This window comes from Lacerta agilis, chromosome 17, assembly GCF_009819535.1.
Source record: "Lacerta agilis isolate rLacAgi1 chromosome 17, rLacAgi1.pri, whole genome shotgun sequence".
NCBI classification, from domain to species: Eukaryota; Metazoa; Chordata; class Lepidosauria; order Squamata; family Lacertidae; genus Lacerta; species Lacerta agilis.
Genome location: NC_046328.1, coordinates 31,580,049 through 31,604,301, shown reverse-complemented (window position 1 = coordinate 31,604,301; position 24,253 = coordinate 31,580,049). Strand labels below are relative to the sequence as shown.

Sequence of the window (24,253 nt, the reverse complement as noted above, 5' to 3'; positions counted from 1 at the left end):
TCAGCACCAACACTTTGAATTGTGCTCGGAAACGTACTGGGAGCCAATGTAGGTCTTTTAAGGACTGGTGTAATATGGTCTTGGCGGCCACTCCCAGTCACCAGTCTGGCTGCCGCATTAACCCAGCTTAATCAACTCAAATCAATTCTGCTCTTGCAACTTAATCAACATTGCTTCAATTCACCCAATGATCTCAATAGATCACTCAGCAGAGCTGAAATTCTGAGAGAGAAGGCAATGCATCTTCCCTGTCCCTTGTAAACACGCTTTGCACGGCAACGTAGAACCCAGATTGTGATGACACAATTCTCACGGAAGGGGTCAGGCTGTGTTTGGAGCTCTTCCGCTTCAGGTTACTTGTTGGTGTGTGTTGGGGGAGGGGTTTTCCCTTCAGTGGAATGCTCACCTGCACAAATAAGATAAAAGAATCGCTGCACTTAGAAATCTAGCCTGTCAGGAAGAAGGCTAGGCTAGTGGGACTTTCTGCAGCTACGGCTGTTCCTCAACTGCTGATAGATGACAGTGGAAGGATATACCTGTTGGAGTTAATTACTGTGCACAAGGTTCTTGCATATAATTAACAAACAACAACAACACCCAAACCATTCTAATTTTCCTTGCCGGTGAATCCGTGCTTCGGAGGTCTAGTTTTTTTTTTTTTTTTTTTAAATACAACGTCCTGCCCTTTTCTTGCATCGGGAGACAGGTGCTATGGGGCACTCAGACGGCAAAGGAAAGTACCAAAGAGTGAAGAAGCAGAAGGGCTGGAAGCAAAAGCCCCCCAACACCAGTGAGTCTCCCCCCTTTGAGCCCCTGCCTCCACTCAAGCATCGGAGGAGAGCTGGGGTGCCCACACCCAAGGGTCAAAACATTGTCCTCCAAGCGTCCCTGTCCGGCCCTTAGTGACTGTCCCCTGGCCACGCTCCCTTTCCCCCAAGCCATGCATTTCACTGGTTCTGACAGTGGAGGAAGAACACGTGAACCAGGGCTAGTAGCCATTGGCAGACTTCTCCATTAATATGTCCGATCCTCTTTTAAACCTGTCTAGAATGGTGGCAGGCGCTGTGGGTTAAACCACAGAGCCTAGGGCTTGTCGATCAGAAGGTTGGCGGTTCGAATCCCCGCAACAGGGTGAGCTCCCGTTCTTGGTCCCTGCTCCTGCCCACCTAGCAGTTCAAAAGCACGTCAAAGTGCAAGTAGATCAGTGTTTTTCAACCACTGTTCCGCGGCACACTAGTGTGCCGCGAGATGTTGCCTGGTGTGCCGTGGGAAAAATTGAAAAATTCAAGAGAATTACTTTATATATAGTCAATATAGGCACAGAGTTAAATTTTTTAACATTTTCTAATGGTGGTGTGCCTCGTGATTTTTTTCATGAAACAAGTGTGCCTTTGCCCAAAAAAGGTTGAAAAACACTGAAGTAGATAAATAGGTACCGCTCCGGCGGGAAGCTAAACGGCGTTTCCGTGCTGCTCTGGTTCGCCAGAAGCGGCTTAGACATGCTGGCTACATGACCCGGCTCCCTCGGCCAGTAAAGCGAGATGAGCACCGCAACCCCAGAGTCATCCGCGACTGGTACTAACGGTCAGGGGTCCCTTTACCTTTACCTTTACCTTTTAGATTGGTGCCCATCCCGGCTTCCTGCGGATGTGAGTTCCATAGTTGAACTCTGCACTGTGTGAAGAAGTCTTTTCTGTTATCTGTCCCAAATCTTCCAACATTCAGCTTCATTGTACATCCATGAGTTCTAGCGTTCTATCCACTCTCTCCGTGCCAAGCATCGTTTTATAAACTTCTATTGCAGCTCTGAAACGTGCTCTCAGCTTCCTCCTGCCTCGCTTCTGCATCACGTTCCTTTGGAGCCAGCCAGACGAATTCTGGGCTGCCAAGTTTTTCCTGGGGGCTGGAATCGGGAGTTTGTATGCTCTGGGTGAGTCCACTTTGATCTAGTAAGCAAGGGCTGGAAACGTGAATGCAGACGGAGGTAGAAATGTGTGCATTTTGAATTGGTCTCGACCTGCATCAGGTCCCAAACTATCAGGGTCCCATGAACCTGGAGGAGCTCACAGCAGTTTGGAAGCAGGTGGGTAGTCCACAAGAGGCAAACGTTGCGTTCTAGAGAAGCAAAGAAAAGCAATAACTCAGTGGTAGAGCACCTGCTTTGCTTGCAGAAGGTCCCGTGTTCAATCCCTGACATCATCTGAGACATCTGGGTATAGGGTGCTACAGTATAGATATTCAGTAAATAAGAATAATAATAATCTCCAGAGGGAAACTCCCTGTTTGAAACCCCGGAGAGCTTCTGCCACACAAAAGGTAGACAGTATATGGTAGCTTTGTATGTTCCCATTTACTGGTAAGTCACCCCTTTTTCCAGAACCATGAGGACTGGTATGTTTATAATCAACGCCATAGCTCAGAGGTAGAGCACCTGTCTAAAACCGTGCTTGGCACAGACAGGACTGATCTAGATAGAACAGGCAGCCCTGTTTAGGGAAGTTTTTAATGTGTGACATTTTAATGTATTTTTAATCTTTGTTGGAAGCCGCCCAGAGTGGGCGGGGTACAAATAATAAATTATTATTATTATTATTATTATTATTATTATTATTATTATTATTAACAGTTGGTCTGACTTGGTATAGGGCAGCTCCTGTGCACCTTTTAAACATCACCTCCTTTATTCAAAACCATGAGGACTTGATTTTTAGACACACAGTACCACAGTAGCAGAGCTTTAAGTATTGACAGTCCTAAGGTACGGTAGATGGACCGGTGCTCTGACTTGGTATGAGGAAGATGCCTGTCTCCTATCAGACAAGCATATTCTGAGGCTAGGAGTTTATAGGGCCTGGGGGGGGGGGCTGGGATAGACCCTTACAGAGTGTCAGCTGTGGGGATACTCAGCTCAACAACTTTGGGCAAAACTGGATTTTCATGGGGACAGCCATGGGTTTTGGAAGCAGTCTCATAATGCTTTATATGCATGGTGTGAATGTGGCCAATGGTGGAGAATGGTGGGACCAAATAAAAGATGGTTTCCGGGGGGGGGGGGCAGAAAAGATGATGCACTGTTCGTTCAAGGGATAGAAGCAAGAGTAGGGCTGCCATATGTTTTCCCAGACACATATGGGAATTGGGCTGTCAAAATGGCATCCAGGCAGATTTTTGCTGAATCTGCAGAATGTCTGGGGAAACCCAGCCCTATGTCAAGTAGGGCCATTTTTATTTTTATTTTTTTACAAAAATGCTTTAAAAATAAATAAATCAGGATTTTCACTTTGGGGAACCCTAAGCAAGAGAAGCTGCAGGTGTCACACAGGCGCCTGTCTTGATTTCCAGGCCTTTCCAGGATGCTGATTCTCCCCATGACTATCTCCGAAGAGCACAAGATCGACCTGATGTGTGGAATGGCTGGTGAGGAGGGGCGGCGGAGACTCTGGGGAGAAAGAGGGGGTGCCACGGCGGCGGAAGGATTCGTAAAGGGTTTGGGCAGCGAAGGGCCCACCATCCTGGGAGACCTTTTAGCAGAGCCCCCTGGTTCCCATTGGCTTTCTGCAAATACCCCTGTAACCGAAAACCAGTGGGCATATTTGGAGATTTGAGAAAGCGCCATGGGGGTTGTGGCATGACACCTGAGGTGCATGTTTGCAAGGCCTACGCGGTCCCTGCGGTTGTAATCTTTCCAACTGTTTTTGGTTTTGAATTTTGAGTTGTACCCCCCCCCACTCCCCGCCCATGGGACTTGCTGGTGAAGGGCAGGTATTAAATTCAATGATACTTTCACACAATGTTTCCCACGGGGACGGGGCATGACACAAATTGGCTGCCACAGGGCGCGTGGCATGGGCGCAGCCAGGGTTTTTGTTAGAGGAGGGGCAGCCGAAGTTCTTGAGCTTTTTAAAGGAGATTCTCCCCCCCCCAAGTTATTGAGCCTTTTGTGGGGAAATTATGGGTAAATATATACCCCCAAAAGAGGATATTACTTGGGACAGGCTTCTCCAGGGGGCATAACCACAGTTGACTCAGTACTTTCAATGGTTTTCAAATAAATATGTGTGTGTATTTTTTCAGGGCCCACTCTGTTCCCGTTATTGTAATCTGCTTTTACTGTCCCTAACTTTTTAGTTTTTTAATTGCTGAACCTCCACTGGGATCTGCTGGTGAAGGGCAGGTGATAAATTTAAGATAAATAAATGAACATGCCATTGGGGGGGGGGGTTGAAATTCCAAAAGTGGTTTAAACAACCCATCTTTCTTCAGAAGTGCAATGTGTATGCAACTAAAATTGAGCTAATTCCTCCCCAGCGCTGATAAGAGCATGGGGCAGTCCCACAGCATAGAAACTGACTGTCTCCCCCCATCTCCCTCCCCTAGGTGTGGCTGCCCTGGGCTGGGGCACGTCCCCACACTTCCGCTGTGCCAGCCTCTTGGTGGTACCCAAATTCCTGGGGAAAGAAGGACGGATTTACATCCTCACCTATGTCTTGGCAAGGGTCTTTGATGGTACAATAAATACTCATGTCTATGACTGCATGAGAGAAATGTGTAAAATTAAGCTTGATATATGGAGAAAACGAATGGAGAATTTTCGTAACACTATAAAACTTGGGGATATCCAGTGTGTACAGTACTGTGGTATGGTACTTCGGTTTATGAACTTAATCTGTTCCGGAAGTCCGTTCTTAAACTGAAACCGTTCTTCTTAAACTGAGGCGTGCTTTCCCTAATGAGGCCTCCTGCCGCCGGTGCCCTTCCACCGTTCGGATTCTGTTCTTAGACCGAGGTAAAGTTCGCAAACCAGGACGCTACTTCTGGTTTGGCGGAGTTCGTAAACCGAATCGTTCTTAAACAGGGTTCTTAAACCGAGGTCCCAGTGTATAGTTTATGGAAAGTACTCCCACAAGAGGCAGTGACAGGTATTAACTTTAAAAGAAACTCTTAATCTCGGGTTTGTGGGTTTCAAGCCCCATATTCCTGCATTGCAGGGGTTCGGGCTAGATGACCCTCGTGGTCCCTTCCCACTCTACAATCATTGGATTCTAGGATGCTGGACTAGGATGGGCCGTTGACCTGATCTAGGCAGTGTCTCCGTATGTTCCTTAGAGTCTTACTGCCATTCGCACCTCGTTTTTCCTGTTCCCACCATGGAACTCTCATCCTCCTGCCCTGGTCTGTCATTGGATCCTTCGTCAGCAAATTTTTAACGGGGTGTTTCTATTAGCGCAGGTTTAGGAAACCTCAGGCACCAGGGCCTAATGTGCCCCCCCCCCAGTCCTTTCTATCTGGGCTGTCAGAAAAAAATACAATACAATAGTCATGCTCACGTCATACATTTAAAGCACTCTTTTAAGAATCATGGCTGCTCCCAAAGTATCCTGGGAACTATAGTTTGTTAAGGGTGCAGAGAGCTGACCTCTGACAGAGCTACAGTTCCCAGTACCCTTCACAAGCTACAGTTCCCAGGATTCTTTGAGGGGAAGCAGCCACGCCTGTGAAAGAAGAGCGCTTTAAATGCATGCTGTGATCTTACTGGGTTTTGAGGGCCCTGTTTTGTACAGGATAAGAGAAAGGGAAAGGAATAATGTAACACTGTATAAATTTTTGAGGGTTTTTGCAGTAGCTGGGCTGCAGTGTTTAGTTGCTATTGATTGTTGTTTTCAGTGCATTTTGTACGGAATATGATTTGATAAGCCTCTATCCAGCAGGATAATGTGTGTGCGCTTGTGTGTATATAATACAACTTACTATATAATAAGATTGTAAGGATGTCGTCATGCTGCAGTTTGTGTGGCTGCTGATAGTATTAAAAAAAGAAAAAAAGAAAAAATGTATGGAGTGAATGTGACCAATAAATATTATTAACAGGGGCAAAGTTTGACCACCCCTAGTTTTTTCTTTCTGGCTGAACCATAGGGCTACCCACAGAGGGGTGCCAACTATGCTGCCGGTGCCGAAAAAAGCCGCAGCAGAGGCCTCTGCCCCATTCCTGGATGGTTTGGCACAAAGGGTAGCAGTCCTCTTTCTTGCATGATGTTTGTCTCCATCCTCCTGCCACACTCCCTCCTCCCTACCAGGCCCCGTGGCAAATACCCGGCACAACCTGGGCGAAGTGGTGCGTTCCATCAGCTGCACCGTGGAGATGCAGATCGACAATGCCAAGCGTGCCTGGAAGGTGTCGCTATCCCCTCTACGCAAGATTCTCAAGGACATGGTGGTGAGAAGCAGTTTACTAGGTTGCCAAGCGGGGTGGGGTGGGGTTTGGCAGTACTGCTAGTGCCCCCGAAGGTCCCTGGGCATTCATCATGGGAGCTTCTGGCAGGGAGAAATCCTGGTGTGATTGATTAATAATATGTTATTATCTATTAAGGGGACGCAGGTGGCGCTGTGGGTTAAACCACTGAGCCTAGGGCTTGCCGGTCAGAAGGTCGGCGGTTTAAATTCCCGCAACGGGATGAGCTCCCGTTGCTCGGTCCCAGCTCCTGCCCACCTAGCAGTTTGAAAGCACGTCAAAGTGCAAGTAGATAAATAGGTACCGCTTTGGCGGGAAGGTTAATGGTATTTCTGTGCGTTGCTCTGGTTTGCCAGAAGCGGCTTAGTCATGCTGGCACATGACCCAGAAGCTGTACGCCAGCTCCCTCGGTCAGTAAAGCGAGATGAGCACCGCAACCCCAGAGTCATCCGCGACTGGACCTTTATTATCTATTAAATTTGTATACCGTCCTTCATCCGAAGATCTCTGGGTGGTTCACAGTGTAAAAATGCAGGATAAAAACACAAAACTCATCATATAAACAAGAACAGAACAAAACTATAGCCCCGCCCCCGCCCCCCGCAAATACATTTAAAAGGATATAGGAGGTTAATCAGCCAAAGGCCTGGTTGTAAAGGAAGCTTTTCACCGGGCAAAATAGAATGAAGGCGCCAGATGAACATCCCTCGGGGAAAGCCATTCCACAAACAGGGAGCCACTGTGGAGAAGGCCCTTTTCGTGTTTCCACCCTCCAGACCTCATGTGGAAGGAGGCACACAAAGAAGGGCCTCAAAGGATGATTTCTGGGTCCGGGACAGTTCATATGGGGAGAGGTGGTCCTTGAGGTATTGCGGTCTTGAGATGTTTAAGCCTTTTAAGGAGTCTAGGAGAGGCTTAAGAAAGAAAGCTCAACACAGAGGGGATAGTTTTCCAGGAATGGCTTGGCTCTCCAAGCTGGAGTGCTACTAGTTCTCTTGGAGCGTCTGACTGGCCATTGGGTGTTGCTGGACTCCAATCAGCCCCAGCCAGTATGACCAATGGCCAGGAATAATGGGATATGTGGTCTGGCAACACCTGGGGGGGCCACAGATCCCCTCTTCCCTAAATTACATGGACCACTGGTCCCGTCCATCAGGGTTCACTTCCTGTGCTCATGCGACGTGAGAATGGTGGAATGGGAGCCCTGGAATTTGCCCATCATGGTAGCTGTCCTTGCTGCTTGGGAAAAATATATACGAAGCAATCTTTTCCATCTGTGGGGCTGCCATCTCTAGTCCACCCTCCTCTGCCCCCATCCCTCCCCCACCCCTGTTTTCTGCACCAGAGGAGCGGCAAGACCCTGAGGTCCGAAACCAGGGACGTCTCACGTTCCTTCTCGGAGCTGAACGAGCAGGTGGCCAGCAACGCAGGCCTTGGGGTTCGCTCGGTGAGGTCGGCGGTGCACAAAGCCAACCCTTCCACACAGGAGATCTACGAGGCCAAGACCCGGATGCGCTGCACCCGTAAGTGTATGGGAAAGGGACACATGGGGTTGTGAGCACAGATTTTTCTAAGAGTGGGCATGAGGATCAAACATCTGGTCAGCATCACTTTTGCTTCTGTTCACCATCCATCAGTTCTGTCCCGTTTCCACCTTTGTCAGAGCTATTATTATTATTATTATTATTATTATTATTATTATTATTATTATTATTATCATCATCATGCATTTAAACCCACATTTGACTCTGCATTCAAACCTGCATTTAATATCACATTCACACCATCCATTTAAATCACTCTTATTCCACTTCAACAGTCATGGCTTTCCCAAATGTATCTCTAAGCCGTCTTTGTTCATTCATTTCAATGGGGCTATCGTAAGTAAAACTTAGTTGATGCCACCCAGAAAATGTAAAAATATATAGAGCACTAGCTGGCCCGGCCACGTGCTGGTGTGTGTGTGTGTGTGTGTGTGTGTTTTCCTTTTAAAAATTCTCCTGACCCCGAGAGTATTCTGGAAGCTCCTGTTTTCATTCTTCCCTGTCCCTTTAGAGTAGGGGTCAGCAACCTTTTTCAGCCGTGGGCCGGTCCACTTTCCCTCAGACTATGTGGTAGGCCGGACTATACTTTTTTTTGGGGGGGGGGGATGAACTAATTCCTATGCCCCACAAATAACCCAGAGATGCATTTTAAATAAAAGGACACATTCTACTCATGTAAAAACAGCACGGCGGCCATTTTAAGTGAGGGCACTGGGGACCTTAAAGAGCATTCTCCCCCACCCTAGTCCCAAAATTACGCACCCCAGCGACACAATCCCCTCAGAGTCGGTCTTACTCAGTGCGACCTCTCAGGCATGCCTCCTGCTCCGTCTTTTTTTTTTTTGCGCATGCAAAGCTGCGGCGGCCATTTTAGGTGAGGGCACTGGCAACCTTAAAGAGCATTCTCCCTCACCCCAGTCCCAAAATCACGCACCCCAGTGACACAATCCCCTCAGAGCTGGTCTTACTCAGTGCGACCTCTCAGGCATGCCTCCTGCTCCATGTTTTTTTCCCCCTTGGCGCATGCGAAGCTGCGGCGGCCATTTTAGGTGAGGGCACAGGCATTATTGCTCTGGCCAGGTCTGATGATGTTGACGGGTGATCCGCCTTTCTACTGGATGCTGTTGGAGTCTTCATTCCTTTTGCTGGTGATGTATAATAGGCGTGCCACTTTTTTGCCTTTATTCTATATTTTAGGCATGACAGGTGTGGTTTTTTTGAATTTTTATGATGCCAGATCCTTCCTTGATGGTCAAGTTACGCTTTGTCCTAATTTGATGCTGTTTGGTGCAGCGGTTACGGAGAACATAGGTTTCCGGCGTACACACAATGGGAACATTTATATATATAGATTCGTTTACTACACATCTCCATTCTTGCTTGAGATTTTGAAGAGATGACTTTGAAGGATCAAAATCTCAAAAACCTTTAAAGTCATCTCTCCGTCTCGGAACCTGCAAAGAAAAATCCAGCAAGGAAAACCCTGTTACAGAAGCTATAAAGGAGAAAGGAAGTCTTAAACCTTTTCAATTGATGACTTGCCCTTTGCATCTGTTTTGTTTGATTTATTTTCAATTTGCATTTTCAAAGACATTTAGCGAATAAAATAGTAACAACAACAACAACAACAACAATGTCAACGCTTTCCTCCCCCCCCCCTTCTAGAAATTATAGACCAAGCCATCAAGCGCTGCCAAAGCTGGTTTGCAGTTAAACATGCATCTTGCATGCGGACAATTGCCGTTCCCTTCATCAACCACCTGCTTTGCATTCCTATGAAGTTCAGCTTCCTCTGCCACTTTGCCAAGAGTGAGTTCCAGCCGAGGATGAGAGAAGAGAAGCCGCCGTGAGCCCGTTGCTGCTCTAGTAGGGGCTGCTGCTTGTTGTGTGGCTGACGGGCTGTTTTTAAGCCTCTTGATAACAGCCCTGCTACCTAGGGTGAACTACAGTTCCCAGGGATCTTTGGTGGACAGGGGAAGCCACGCTGGACCTCCCTAAAGCAAGGTTTGGCTTTGCACACCGTGTGAACCAGACCAGCGTGTCAGACGCAAACCCCGATCCAAACCACGTGCTTTCCAGTAGAGGGTCCCCGAGGCTGGGCATCCCATCCTGTGAGTCCCCACCTGCCACCAGCAGTGGTACATCCCCCCGCCCACCTGCCTGTCTGAAGTGGTACATCCCTGCCACATCCTTGCTGAGCACCTAACTCTCCAAACGCAGCTTCTTTCTTCCACCTCTTCCGCCTTCTCCTCCTCTGCAGTTATGCACACTTGGTGCCGGGACAAGATTCCTGTGGAAGGGAACTTTGGCCAAACCTACGACCGGGTTAATGATTCTGTGGACAGTTTAAACCAGGACTTTACAGCCAGTTTAACAGTCAAGGTGTGTGTGGCAGGAGCAGTAGGCGGGTCTGTTTATTTATTTAAAGCACTTATGCCCTGTTGTTCAGCTGAAAAGACCCCTAGCAAGGCTTACAGATCAATTAAAAACCAAACAATTAAAAATAAACAAACCAACCCCAGACATTTGATACTACTACTACTACTACTACTACTACTACTAATAATAATAATAATACCCCACCCATCTGGCTAGGTTGCCCCAGCCACTCTGGGAAGCGCCTAAGAAAATATCAAACAGACAATAAAATGACAAATGTTAAAGATTTCCCTATACAGGGCTGCCTTCAGCTGTATTCTGAATGTCATATAACTCTTTTATCTCCTTGACATCTGACGGGAGGCCATTCTACAGGGCAGGTGCCACTACCGAGAAGGCCCTGTTCTGCCTGGTCCCCTGTAACCTCACCTCTCACAGGGAGGGAACCGCCAGAAGGCCCTCAGAGCTGGACTTCAGTGTCCGGGCTGAACGATGGGGGTGGAGACGCTCCTTTGGGTATACAGGACCGAGGCCGTTTAGGGCTTTAAAGGTCAGCCCCAGCGCTTTGAACTGAGCTCAGAAATGTACCGGCAACCAGTGTAGATCTTTTGGGACCAGTGTTTAGGTACCTTCCTTTCCTTTCTTCTCCCCCACCCTCCCCCCACCCACCCAGGAAGAACACCAGGCCATGCTGGTTGGTGCCAACCTCTCCCACAGACATCTGGTGGATGAAGTCAACGAAGAGGTGGCCAAACAGGGCGAGCGCCTGAGCACCTCCATGTCTGTGCTTCGGGTCCTCCTCTCCTGCATGTTCATCATCGTCTTTGCCTCGTGAGTTGGGCTGGGGGCGCGGCGGCGGCTCCTGGGTGGGGGCAGGGAACCTATTTGGGTTGTGCCAAGCAAACGCTTCGCAAGCCTGAGGCCCAGGATTTGATCACCTCACCCTTCGGCACATTGGCAACCTTCATGGATTTTGTTGGACTACAGTTCCCAGCATCTCTGACCATTGGTCATGCTGGCTGGAGCCGATGGGGACCGGAGCCCCCAGCAAACGTCTTGAGGGCCGCAGGGCCTACCCCCCTGCTGTAGAAGCAGGAGCCAATACTAACAGAAACTATGCCCTGCCCTGCCCTTCCTAAGCCTCTGGGCGAGCTTTCGACACCTGGCTTTTCGTTGACTGCAGCATGAAAACGTGTTCTCTCATTATTCCGTGCGTGGAAATAAAAGAAGCCGAGGAAGGGGAATCTGTGGCCCTCTGGGTGTGGCTGGTCTATAGTTCTCATCATCCCTGATGGGAGTTCTACTACCAACAAACAACCGGAGGGCTGCAGGGCCCCCATCCTTGCTTCACACCTCTGCAAGAGCATTTAACGTCATCCCTGATTGGTTGGGATGTGTGCCCAAGACAAGGGTGGAGAACCTGTGGCCCTCCAGAAGCTGCTCGATTAGAATCATCCTCCCCGGCCCATTAGCCACGCTGGCAGGGAGGACTGGTGGGTGGGAGTTGGAGTTCCAACACCACCCAGAAGGCGTCAAGTTCCCCTCTTCCGCTCTTGTGCAAGAGGAATTATTTTGGTGCACCACATCAGCTCTGGGACTATAAGCAGGTGTGCAACGGGGATGGATTTTGAATTTCTACCGATGGTGGGTTGGACAACAAAGCTGACAACCACCAGCAGCCCTGACCCAGAGCTTTGCGGCCTTTGGCAGCTGTGACCTGAATGTTGAGGACTAGTTGCATGCTGTGATTTGTTTTTTTAAAAAAAAACAAAAAGGCTGCATCACAGGCCTTGGCAGGAGCTTTCGCAGTGGGCTATGATGGGTTGGGAGTGGAGCTCGGTGAGTTAAGCAGACAAGGTTGGAGTGTCTCCCCACACCTTGCCACATTTTCCCCAGCCCCATCTCCATTCTCCTTTCCCTCAGGGCGTTCTCCTACACAAACAGCTACACTCAGGACATCCGCTTTGACAATATTTACATATCCCGCTACTTCCGGCAGATAGACGCCCGACGTCGGAAGCAGGTAGGAGTGGCCAGAGTTTGCGGCTTGGCTAGATGACCGGGTGGTGACGGTCAGCAGTCACAGCCAGAGCCGGGGGGGGGGGGTTGTGGTTGCAGACGGAAGAGGTCAAAGGGCATTCGGGGGAAGGAAGCAGAGCCCCTGTGGGGTTCTCAGGCCCATAAAGGATACGTCCCTCAGCAACCTTTTAGTCACAGTAGCTGAAGTGGAACCTCCACACCCAGAGGCAGTTTACCTCTGGATGTAATGTGCTGGGTGATGGCAACAGGCAACAGGATGATGACAACTCTTCCCCACTCCTACTGCTTCCTCCCGCCCTGCGAACCTTGCAGAAGAAGCGGACACTTCTGCCCTTGCGGCGTGCTGAGCAAAGCAGTCTCATCGACCCCCTCCGCCTCGCTTTCCAGCCGCCCGAGACCAAAAATATGGTAAGTGGATGGGCTTTGGGGGCAGAGACCTACAGAGATGGGGGTGGTGGGAGTTAGAGGGAGGCACCGAGGCAGGAAACCGAAGGATTGGGATCCTGCTATGCTTTAATAATTGTGAGCTGTGTATCCAGTGCCAGCCTTACTCAGAGTAGGCGCGTGGAAGTCAATTACATGACTCACTTAGGTCCATTAATGTCAGTGGGTCTATTCTTAGTAGGGATCGCAGGATCTGTCCATTTCAATTATCTTAGGCCACATTCGCACCATAACTTTGAAGCACTACGATATCACTTTGAACAGTCATGGCTTCTCCCCCAAAGCATTCTGGGAGCTCTAGTTTGTCAAGGGTGCTGATAACTGCTAGGAGACCCCTGTACAGTGGTACCTCGGGTTAAGAACTTAATTCGTTCTGGAGGTCCGTTGTTAACCTGAAACTGTTCTTTTTTTTGTAAAGAAATTATTAAATTTTCCAATAAAACAAACCATACAAAATACAATAAAACAAACAACAACAACCACAAACAAAAAAGAAAAACTACAAAAATACAAAAATTCTAACTATCTTAATCATAATCATAACATAATATTGGGACCGCCTCACGTCCTCTCTTCTGCGTTCATTTCAACTCTTCTTTAGTAACTTTGTAACATTATAAAATCTTCTTTCTCATTCTTATCATTGTAAACCTTGATCAACATTTAACTCTATTATAATCCCAATAAAATCCACATAATATAATTCTAACTACTTCTTATATCCTATTTTCAGCTAACTTCTAAGAATACTGTAGCCTAAAATCCCCTTCTGATTTCAATTTCAAATATCTATCTTTTCACGTCGTTTCAAATAGTCTTTAAATTTCTTCCAATCTTCCTGCACCGTTTCTTCCCTCTGGTCTCGGAGTTTCGCGGTCAGTTCTGCGAGTTCCATATATTCAATCAACTTCATCTGCCAATCTTCCACTGTTGGTAATTCCTGAAACTGTTCTTAACCTGAAGCACCACTTTAGCTACTGGGGCCTCCTGCTGCCGCTGCACCGCCAGAGCACGATTTCTATTCTTATACTGAAGCAAAGTTCTTAACCTGAAGCGTCTGTAACCTGAGGTACCACTCTATTCCCCTCACACAGCTACAGTTCTCATCCTGGGGTTGGCCCTGTGAGGTTGCCTACCCCCCGCACCCTGACTGCTGTTTTCATGCCAATTTCAGATTTATTAATAAGGCAACCAAATAAAGGTTGTAGCCAAGCAGAATCATACTAACATAAAAATATTCATAGGAATTATACAAAACAAAAACAAAAGTGTGACCTATACAATATATCATTATGCATTTTTGGGTACCAGACTCCCCTAAATTCCTGGATCAAGTAGATGTTAGAATTTAACCAAGTCTCCTGAACCCCTGGATCCAGCAAGGGTTAACATATAACCCTGGCCAGTCTCCTGATGAGGTAATCGCCTGGGAGATGAGCCATTAAGAAAACAAAGGGAAAGTAATGGGCCATTAAGAAAGCAATTTAGAAGGCTCTGTGCCAGACTCGGGTGAGTGGGGCCCCTCCTTCAGTTCAGAGCTAGTTAGAAGAACGAAAACCAGGGTTTGGAGTTTTAGCTTAGGCTGGAATGTGATTGGGAGAGAAAAGGTTTCAGTTTGGTAAAGGCGGCAAGCTAGAGAGAGGGTCAGATCCGTGTCTGTTGCCTGTAGGAATCCAGGGCTGCAGCTATGGGGGAAACAAGACCCTCTTGGGATCAGGTTGTATATACATGTAAATAAACCATATATCATAGAGACGCCACAGTCTGCACTACGCCTCCTTTCCAAAGAGAAACACAGGTGATGCATAAGTTGCGCCTGAAACCCCTCGAATCTTGTACTGTACAGGCATAAAAATCCAGAATCTTAAATCTCGAGGGAGGCCACATGACCTTGTCTAAGTTGATCAGCTTTCCCTGTGAGTTCTATATGTCCAGTGGTGCCCTCTTTCTTCGGAGAGGCAGTGGTGGAATAGTGGTTAGAGTGCCGGGCTAAGACCAGGGTTCAAATCCCCCACTCCGCCATGAATCTCACTGGGTGTGACCTTCAGCCAGTCACTGCGTCTCAGCCCAACCTATCTCACGGGGTTGTTTTGCAGATAAAACGGGGAGGAAGAGAAATGGGGAGGAAGGCAAAAACGTTCCTTTTTAATCAGGCCTTTGGTTGATCTTATTGACACCCCAACACCCTTTTAGAATATGGCTTTTTTGGGGGGGTTAATTAGGTTGCTGCTTTCAATTTGATTTTATATGTTGTGGTCTTGTTGTGAACTGCCCTGAGACCTCCAAGTATAGGTTGGTGTATAAGTTGAATTAATAATAATAATAATAATAATAATAATAATAATAATAATAATAATATAAATGTGCACCTCACCTTGAGCTCCCAGGGTGGTGGGGAAAGGTGGAATATTAATGTAAACAAGTAAATAGATTTAGCTGTCATTAATTGTTGCCCAAGCCGGACAACAAGTTCTTTAACCTGACTCCTATCGCTGGGGGTAGCCTCCTCCCCTCGAGATTTCTCTGAACGTTTTTCGCGTAGGTGTTTCATGCTGTTTACTGTAAAACATGGGCGATGTCCTCTATCCGGGGGCTAATCAGCCCTATATGTGTCGCTCACTGACCCGCACTTATTCCTCCCGCACACACACCCTGCTTCTTTCCAGATGTCAGAATTACTGGGCTGTTTGCCCGCATCACTCTTCGTGATAATCGCCTGTGTCCTTGACTTCCTGCTGTATACCATATTCAGCACCATCAAACACCACTCCTTTGTGGAGTATTCTTTCCGCAGTAAGTTATATGACCCCCGGAAGGGAGGTTCCCCCTTCCCCCCTCCTCTCCAGCCCTGCCTTAAACATCAGCTGGATATTTGGAAAACATCAAACGGGCAAATATTTATTAATTTCCTTTGTTTTAGTACAAGGATGGGAGAACCGTTCTCGTACTACAAGGCAAACCTGCGGTGACCCGAGAACCGGCAGTTCTCTGCTGCTGCCGCCTCTGTGCTGAACCATAAAATAAAATTGGTTACGTTTCATCCTGCCTCTTATCTCAGTTATCTGAAATAAAACAGCAAATTGCACAACGTGCGCTATTTTCATGCATATACAAGAACGAAAGAAAAGAATCAAATGCGTATAACTCAAAAGAATGTATCATAGGTTCATTGCAACGCAAAACAGGATCTGATTTTCTTGCCTTATTTTGATCTGTGTTGGTGGGACACCCCCTACTTTTATGCTTTAAAAGAAACACCATTCTAACTTTTTTCGGGGGGGGGGGGTATTGCTCAGCTGGTCCCCTGAGCCCATGTCTGTATGGCAATCCAGCACCACTCCCAGGCACCAGCAAGATGGCGCAGAGTCATTTTAAGAGCAGGAAGGTTTTATGAGCGCAACATTTGTTGTTGGAAAAGCGGAATACAAATCAACAGCCCTATTGCAATGTGCTCTACGTGGGTCTGCCATCAAAGACGACTCGAAAACTTCAGTTGGTCCAAAAGGCAGCAACCAGATTCCTGGCTGGGGTTGCGTTTAGATCTCGTATAACCCCTGCACCAGTTGCCAGTTCATTTCTAGGTCCAGTTCAAGGCAGTGGTGTAGCATGGGGGGGCGGGGGCGGCGGCACAGAGGCAATTGCCCAGGGCACAAAATTCTTAGGGTCACAAAATTTCAGCACCTGGTGCTGCCTCCATACAGCTGTGTGCTTCTGTCACTGGGCTCTGTTGAAAATGGCTTCTCCATGTGAAGCAGGAAGTGACCCCTCCAGACAGCGAAACAACTCTTCTTCTTTTTCCTGTGGCTGCAATCTCCTGGGAGACACGGATGCCGCTGGGCAGCTGAATGCGCATGTGTACTCCATCCGTTTCCCTCTCTCTCACACCGTCCCCGCCTTGCCCCGGACGCTTGCTACCCACGCTATGCCACTGATTCAATGTGTTTATGTTGGTGTTTAAAGCCCGATATGGCTCACGACCCAAATACCTTGAAAGACTGCTGTGATAGACAGAGGGGCCCCTCTTGGTCGTTGCTCCGCCCGCAGAGCCCTGGGGTGGTGGTGGGCTGCAAGAGGGCTTGCTCTCTGGTGGCCCCCCAAACTCCCTCCACACAGAGACATGCCTCGCGCCTTCATTACGCGGCTTCTGGCAAATGTTGAGGACACCCCTTTTCACCCCCGCGTTTGACACTTACAATTTTTGTGGTCGCCCGCTGTTTTAACTTTTTTTTTTTTTTTAACATCGTGTTTTAATGTTGTTAGCCGCCCCTGGGACAGCTGGGGTGAAGAGTGGGTGATAGCTAACTAGCTAATTCCCTTCTCCTGCCCCTTTCCGCAGGCAGCCACCACTTGGAAGTCATAGTCGGAGGGAACACCATGATGGCTCGTCTCCTGCGCAGCACCATCGGGGCCCTGAACACCTCCTCGGAGATGGTGATGGAGACAAACAACCTGCGTAAGTTGGGGAGGAGTCCAGGCAAGGGCCCCGTGCAGAGGATGGAGACCATAAGATGGAGGGGCGGGATATTTTCTGTGCGGTCTTCCTGGAAGTGGGGAGGGATAAGGCCCCACGGTCCACGGGTTAACTTCCAGAGCAGCTGCCTATGAAGCACTTGCATATGGGTCTAAATATCTAGCGGCAGGTTGGTCCTGAGAGGCCTGTCCACTTTGGGCCCTGCCCCTGCCCAGCGGAAGTCTTCCCAGAAGGCAATGCGGCCTTTGGGCTGAGAGAGGCTCCCTCCACACCTCCACTCGGGATTGAACAAGACCATGGCTATTTTTGTTGTTGTTTAGTCGTTTAGTCATGTCTGACTCTTCGTGACCCCATGGACCAGAGCACGCTAGGCACTCCCGTCTTCCACTGCCTCCCGCAGTTTGGTCAGACTCATGCTAGTTGCTTCGAGAACACTGTCCAACCATCTCATCCTCTGTCGTCCCCTTCTCCTTGTGCCCTCAATCTTTCCCAACATTAAGGTCTTTTCTAGGGAGTCTTCTCTTCTCATGAGGTGGCCAAAGTATTGGAGCCTCAGCTTCAGGATCAGTCCTTCCAGGGAGCACTCAGGGCTGATTTCCTTCAGAATGGATAGGTTTGATCTTCTTGCAGTCCATGGGACTCTCAAGAGTCTCCTCCAGCACCATAATTCAAAAGCATCAATTCTTCGGCGATCAGCCTTCTTTATGGTCCAGCTCTCACTTCCATACATTACTACTGGGAAAACCATAGCTTTAACTATAAGGACCTTTGTCGGCAAGGTGATGTCTGTTCACTCTGTGAAAGGTTGCCCTTCCTGCATGCCTCTCTCTTTCTCTCTCTTCCACAGACTGCTTGCCAGAAGCACATGGAATGAGCAAGGAACAGTACGTGAGCTGCGTCACCCCACTGGCCGCCCTGGTCCTGCTCTGCTTCGCGCAGGTCTACGTCTTCCGCATCCGCCGCGTCATCGCCGCCTTCTTCTTCCCCAAGGTTGGGACCCCAGGCCCCAGGCTAAATGCATACACCACCCTGCCCAACACGAGAAATGTTCTCCGTTGCACTGTGAGGGTGACCAGCAGTGCCAGATTTATGTATAAAATATAGCTTAGGGCCCCACACTCTTGGGGGACCCCCCCAAAAATATTAAAGAACCCCCCCCAAAATATAAGATAAAAAACAAATAAAATAAAACCTACATACAGCAACAGTGTTTTGTGTTGTGTAGGCTCCTATGGTGTAAGTAATGGTCCCCGCCTGCTAGCCTGCTCCCTAAAATATCACAGGTTTCCTCATTTCTATATACAGTGGTACCTTGGTTCTCAAACTTAATCCATTCCGGAAGTCCGTTCTAAAACCAAAGTGTCCCAAAACCAAGGCGCGCTTTCCCATAGAAAGTAATGCAAAACGGATTAATCCGTTCCAGACTTTTAAAAACAACCCCTAAAACAGCGATAGTTTGTTGCTGACAAAAGATAGCTGGACATTTAAAGGGCCCCATTACCAAAAAAATAAAAATAAAATAAAGGGCCCCATTACCTTCAGTAGCTTAGGGCCTCATCAAACCTAAATCTGGCCCTGGCTACCAGGGTGGGGGTCGGACGGCATAATAACAACACTTTCTATCCAGCCTCACGCTCTCCTTGCCACCCTCTCTCTCTCTCTCAGAGGGAGAAGAAGCGCATTCTCTTCCTCTACAACGAGATGCTCCGGCAGAGGATGGCTTTCATCATCGTGCAGCGGAAGCGCATCATCCTGCGTGTGCGGCAGCGCAAAAGACTGGTGAGTGGAAGAACGCAGGCCAGCTTCGCCAAATTGTGGAATTGGAAGGGAGCCCCAGGAGTCATCTAGTCCAGCCCCCTGCACTGCAGCCATCACAGCTGAAGAATCCCAAACAGATAGCCATCCAACCTCCGCTTCAAAATGTCCAAGGAAGGAGAGTCCTTCCCTGGAAGTCCGTTCCACCGTTGAACGGCTCTCGCTGTCAGGAAATCATTCCCGACGTTTAGTCGGAATCTCCTTTCTTGCAGTTTGAAGCCAATTGGTTCGGGTCCTCCCTTCCGGAGCAGCAGAAAAGAAGCTTGCTCCATCTTCCATGTGACAACCCTTTAGATATGGCTCCCGTGTCACCCATCATGCTTCTCTACTCCAGGTTAAACACACCCAGCTCCATCCGCCGTTCCTCACATTATCTCGTTTCTTCTTTATTTCAACGTGCTATTGAATAATATGTTTTTGACTGGATAAAAGGAAGTATTTCCCCCAAACATGCTTGCTCCCAGTGCACATTTGCTTATGTGCACCTGTTCTCTGCCCCCAGTGCATGAGTGTTTGGGCAGTTCTGTGCAATCCATTAAATCTGTGCACGAAGGCAACACCCTGTTTCCTGCCCACTTGAGCCTCCTACCTTCCCACCTCCCCTGCTGCACGGGGACCTCAGGGCAAGGCTTCCTGTTGGCTCAGCTGATGGGCCTCCGCCCATTCCCTCCCACTGGGGACCACTGAGTAAACCAGCAGCCTAGCCGGGCGCTTTTAAGCACCTGATGATTTAGCAGGGCAAGGGTTGGACAGTTTCATTCTAGGAGCTTGGCTGAAAAACAAGGCACATTCAGGCCCTGTTTCTGAACTGTGACTGTACAAAATGCTGATTCAGTTGGCCCTGGGCCAATCCCTCTACCTGCAGGGGAATGTAGGGGTGGCATTATTATTATTATTATTATTATTATTATTATTATTATTATTATTATAGCATTTGCACCCCGTTTTTCAGCCAGAGGCTCCTAGGACAGCTTACATGCAAGCAGTGGAAACAAGATTGTCCCTGCCTGTAGGCTTACAATCTAAAAACAAGGCACACAAAGGAAAAGGCGCAGGGAGGGAAGAGGGGGAAAGCAAACTCAACATGGATTGTACCACTTCAGGTTGCAGGGGTGGGGTGGGGTGGGGGGAATGCCATTTTAAATGGCTCTGGAATCTGGATCCCAAAAAGAGACTGTCGAATGCCAACTTTTTGAAATGGGTTGTTCAATTTTTATTTTGGTGAAGGTTGTCGATTTTGCTATGTAATTTAATGTTGATGTCCCTCCCCAGCACCCTCTCGACTTGGATATATTTCCAACCAGCAGTCTCCTTACTTCCCCAGGTGTTCGTTGAAAGATTCTAAGAAATACACCCCCAAAAATCTGTGCTGTTCTGAAACTGGTGGTTAAAATCAGGGCCGTTTTGAACGGTTCAGTCTGCCATCTTGTTTCAAAATGGCGCCCAGTTGTATCCAAACATAGATGAACACTCACTCCTTTGATCGCAGGAACTGCCATGTGAAATCCTTAGCAAGGATATCATTAAGAGGCATCCGGAAACGTGTGGCGAACACACAAAACAACTTTCCCTTCAGTGGAAATGCCTGCATTGCAAGGGGTTGGACTAGATGACCATTGGGTTCCCTTCCAACTCTGATTCTATGATATAACGTAGGCGGATAGCTCCCTTTCTGGCCGGGGCTGAGCACCTCCCCTCCCTTCTCTCCTCCCGCTGCAGGAGAAGCCCTTTCTGGACAGGCTGGGCCGCTGGCTCCCGTTCCTCCAGCGGTTTCTCCGCAAGTACTGCATCCTCTGTGGCCTGCCCCAATCCAGCAACTCCAAATTGTGCCCAGACCCGGAGTGCGGGACCCTCTACTGCCGGATGTGCTGGCAGGACATGGGGCGGGTCTGCTTTGCCTGCAGCCCCGAGGAGTTCCTGTCCTCCGACGACAGCAGCGAGGACCAGACGGGATACGCAGATTGAGGCAGTCAAAACGGCACCCACCCCACTTTTTTGTTATTAAATGATTGGTTTGGTTGTTCATTTTCCTAATCTTGATTTTTCTTTTTTTAAAAATAATTTTCATTCGATTTTACAAATATAAAATTATAACTATACAACCATACACATCCACATTTAAGGATTTTTCCCCGAATCTCTGGACCTTCCCACCATCCCCTCCGTGGGTCCTATTATTAAACCTTTTCTACTGCATCTTTTTCAGTAGTCCATATTTTATATATCTCCATTATCTCCATAGTACTTGCTACACATTACAAGTGTTATTGCAATCCTGCTAATGTTTTCATCTGCTTACAGTAGTCTCCAAGATAAATTATTTTTTAAAAAATCCATTCTTTGTTAAAGTTTGGTCTTCTTGGTTCCTGAGCTTTCCGGTCAGTTTCGCCATTTCGGCATAGTCCAACAGTTTAATTTGCCATTCTTCCCTGGTAGGGACTTTATCTTCTTTCCACTTCTGGGCTAATAGCATCAATGCGGCTGTCGTCGCATACATAAAAAGTCTTTTCTGCTCCCTTGGAATTTCAGCATCTACAATTTCTAATAGAAACAGCCTCAGGGTTGTTTTTTTTTTTTTTAATAAAAGTTAATTTGAACATTTTTTCCAACTCATTATGTATCATTTCCCAGAATGCTTTTATTACAAGACCCCCACATATGATAAAAGGTGCCTTCTTTTTCTTTACATTTCCAGCAGATGTTTGTACCTGTCTTATACATTTTTGCTAACTTACTGGGAGTCAAATACCATTGGTACATCATTTTCATATAGTTTTCTTTCAACGTACAGCACGCAGAGAATTTCAAATCAGTTTTCCATAACCTTTCCCAATCTTGAAGTTGGATATTATGGGCTAATCTTGATTTTTCTTAACACAGGGGTGTGGGAACCTCCAGCCTGTGGGCTGAATGTGGCCCTCCAGACTGCTCTGTTTGGACCTCAAGATTCTCCCCAGGCCACGCCTCTTTGCAGGCCACATGACCCAGAAAGCTGTCTGTGGACAAATGCTGGCTCCCTTGGCCTGAAAGTGAGATGAGTGCTGCAACCCCATAGTCGCCTTTGACTGGACTTAACTATCCAGGGGTCCTTTACCTTTACCTATGATTTTTAGTTACAGGTAGGTAGCCGTGTTGGTCTGCCATAGTAAAAAAAAAAAAATCCTTCCAGGAGCACCTTAGAGACCAACTAAGTTTGTTCTTGGTATGAGCTTTCGTGTGCATGCACACTTCTTCAGATACTTCAGTGTATCTGAAGAAGTATGCATGCATATGAAAGCTCATACCAAGAACAAACTTAGTTGGTCTCTAAGGTTCTACTGGAAGGATTTTTTTATTTTTTATTTTGTTTTGACTATGATTTTTAATATTTATTTATTTATTTATTTATTTATTTATTTATTTAATGTACTCATTTCAAAGATTTCTACTCTGTTTGCCCATCATAAAGCAATTTACAAAAAGAATGAAATAAAATCATCAGTAAAAATTAAGTTATTAAAAAAATTAAGCTTTTTTTTTTTTTAAAAAATCGGCCAACATTCTACATATCTGGGTAGGTTTGCTTAAACAAAAATGTTTTTAGCAGTTTCCGAAAAAGACCTGACATCAATAGGCAGGGAGTTCCAAAGGGTGACGACTTCTTACAAATGCGGAACGACGACTATGCGGGTGTTAAGCGCGGATTGCAACAGGGCCAGTTCTGCAGACTGGAGCAGCGGAGTGGGCGGTTTGGGGTAAGGCGATTACGCATGTAAGATGATGATATATTATTATTATTATTATTATTATTATTATTATTATTCTGTTTGGCAAGTCCTGTCAGGTCCAAAATGCCATGCCTCGCTCGCCCTTCCCTCTGGGGCAGGGAAATCCCGAAGCTCTCCACCGCCCCCCTTCCCCGCTGCTGCTCGGTGCCAATCCCTTTTCGGAAGCGCCGCCGCTTTCCAGCCTCGGAACGGAACCCCTTCTTCGGCCGGGCGGAGAAGCTGGCATTCCGCCCGCCCGTTGCGCCCTCATTGGGCGCGTCCAGGCACTGCGCCAGCCGGGAAGGAGGGTGAGCTACGCAGGGCGGGCGCGCCGCGGCTTCTCGGGCCGGGCTTTGGCAAGGCGCAGCCGGGCGGAGGCTGAAGGTCGCTTGGGCAGGAAGTTCCCGTTCTCGGGCGGGCCCAGCAGCTGCGCTGCAATGCGAGGCGGGAGGGCGGGCGGAGGCGGCGGGGCCGAGGAGGCGGCCCCTCATCCGTTGCAGCCCGGCCCCGGGGAGGGATTTAGCCGGAGCCTTGGCTGCTGCCCTCGCTGCTGCTCCGGAGCCAACCTGCTCCCCTTCCCGGCCGCCCCGATCTCCGGCTGCTCTCCAAGCGAGCGCCCCGAAAGCGCCGCCAAGGGCGCACGGACCTCTCCAAGGAGCCGGCGGTTGTTGCGCGCTAGGGCGCACCGTCGGGGCGCCTCTTCCCGCGACTCCCCGGCGGCTGCGAGGGACGCATGGCGCTGCTTTTGGGGGTTGGCGTACTTCTGGCATCCTGCGCTCCCTTCGGGGTTGGCGGCTTTCTCCCCGGACCGGCGCCGCAGCGGCGCGAAGGCACTTCGAGAGCACGGAAGGACGGTGAGTCAGAGAGGCGTATGCCGTTTACCCCTTTCCCCGCCACCCCTTGCGGCCGCCTTCACACGTTACTTCTTCCCAAGCGCGGGTCCGTTTGCAGTCAGCTACCACGCAGGCTGACCCGGGAAACGAGAAACCCGCGGCGGTGTTGGGAATTCTGAGTAAACACGCATGAAGATTTGCAGCATTAAAAAAAAAAAATGGAAGCACAGCTTGGCTTGTTTTGATCCTCTACAACAACCCTGCAAGGTAGGTGGGTTATTGTGAAGCTTCCTTATTTCAAGTCAGTTCATTGGTGTGTCTTCTGTATGTTCACACTGGCTGCCTAGCAGCAGCAGCTCTCAGCAAAGGTGTTTTTATTGCCAGGCTTACCTGGAGATGTTGGGGATTTAACCAGGAGCCCTTTGCATGCAGAGCAGGTGTTCACAATAATAAATCAGGGCAGCATTATTGCATGTTGCAGAGAAAACAGCAGCTTGTCAGTAGTGAGATGGGAGAGGTAGGAGCGGAATTTCCTGGTGACTCAAATTGCAGTTCTATTCATACCTGCAAAGAAGTAAATCCCGTTGGATCCGATGATAAGTGTCATTAGAATTGCAGCCTCTCTCTTCTAAGCTGTTATACCAGGGTTAGGAAACCTGCATATCATCTGTCTCTCGCCAAATGTTTGTGGACTCCAGGTCCCATTATCCCATGCTGGCTGGAGCTGATGGGAGCTGGAGTCCAACGTC

General features: G+C 48.3%; 2 protein-coding genes across 3 annotated transcripts in view; both read left to right on the top strand.

Moving 5' to 3' along the window:
- Positions 1-680: 680 nt before the first annotated feature.
- On the top strand, positions 681-20,945 carry DCST1 (DC-STAMP domain containing 1). Its single transcript, XM_033136227.1, has 16 exons — positions 681-790; positions 1,805-1,930; positions 3,343-3,417; positions 4,378-4,506; positions 6,078-6,217; positions 7,578-7,755; positions 9,442-9,585; positions 10,037-10,158; positions 10,829-10,986; positions 12,079-12,178; positions 12,508-12,603; positions 15,306-15,432; positions 16,976-17,092; positions 17,958-18,100; positions 18,776-18,889; positions 20,645-20,945. The coding sequence occupies exons 1-16, from the start codon at positions 712-714 to the stop codon at positions 20,888-20,890; spliced, it is 2,094 nt and encodes a 697-aa protein (XP_032992118.1). The 5' UTR covers positions 681-711; the 3' UTR covers positions 20,891-20,945.
- A 2,345-nt stretch (positions 20,946-23,290) lies between these two features.
- The window catches only part of ADAM15 (ADAM metallopeptidase domain 15), a 37,174-nt gene continuing 36,211 nt past the window's right edge, over positions 23,291-24,253 (top strand). For both annotated transcript variants that reach the window (XM_033174702.1, XM_033174701.1), the window contains exon 1: positions 23,291-23,525. In XM_033174702.1, coding sequence (XP_033030593.1) covers positions 23,405-23,525 — 121 coding nt within the window. In that variant the 5' untranslated portion in view covers positions 23,291-23,404. The remainder of the gene's footprint in view (positions 23,526-24,253) is intronic.

Bases quoted from the DNA above. Each gene is read 5' to 3' on its own strand.
- DCST1 (XM_033136227.1), top strand. From the start codon at position 712: ATGGGGCACTCAGACGGCAAAGGAAAGTACCAAAGAGTGAAGAAGCAG. The intron at 7,756-9,441 runs GTAAGTGTATGG...CCCCCCTTCTAG, and splicing joins GACCCGGATGCGCTGCACCC to AAATTATAGACCAAGCCATC. The intron at 10,987-12,078 runs GTGAGTTGGGCT...CCTTTCCCTCAG, and splicing joins TTCATCATCGTCTTTGCCTC to GGCGTTCTCCTACACAAACA.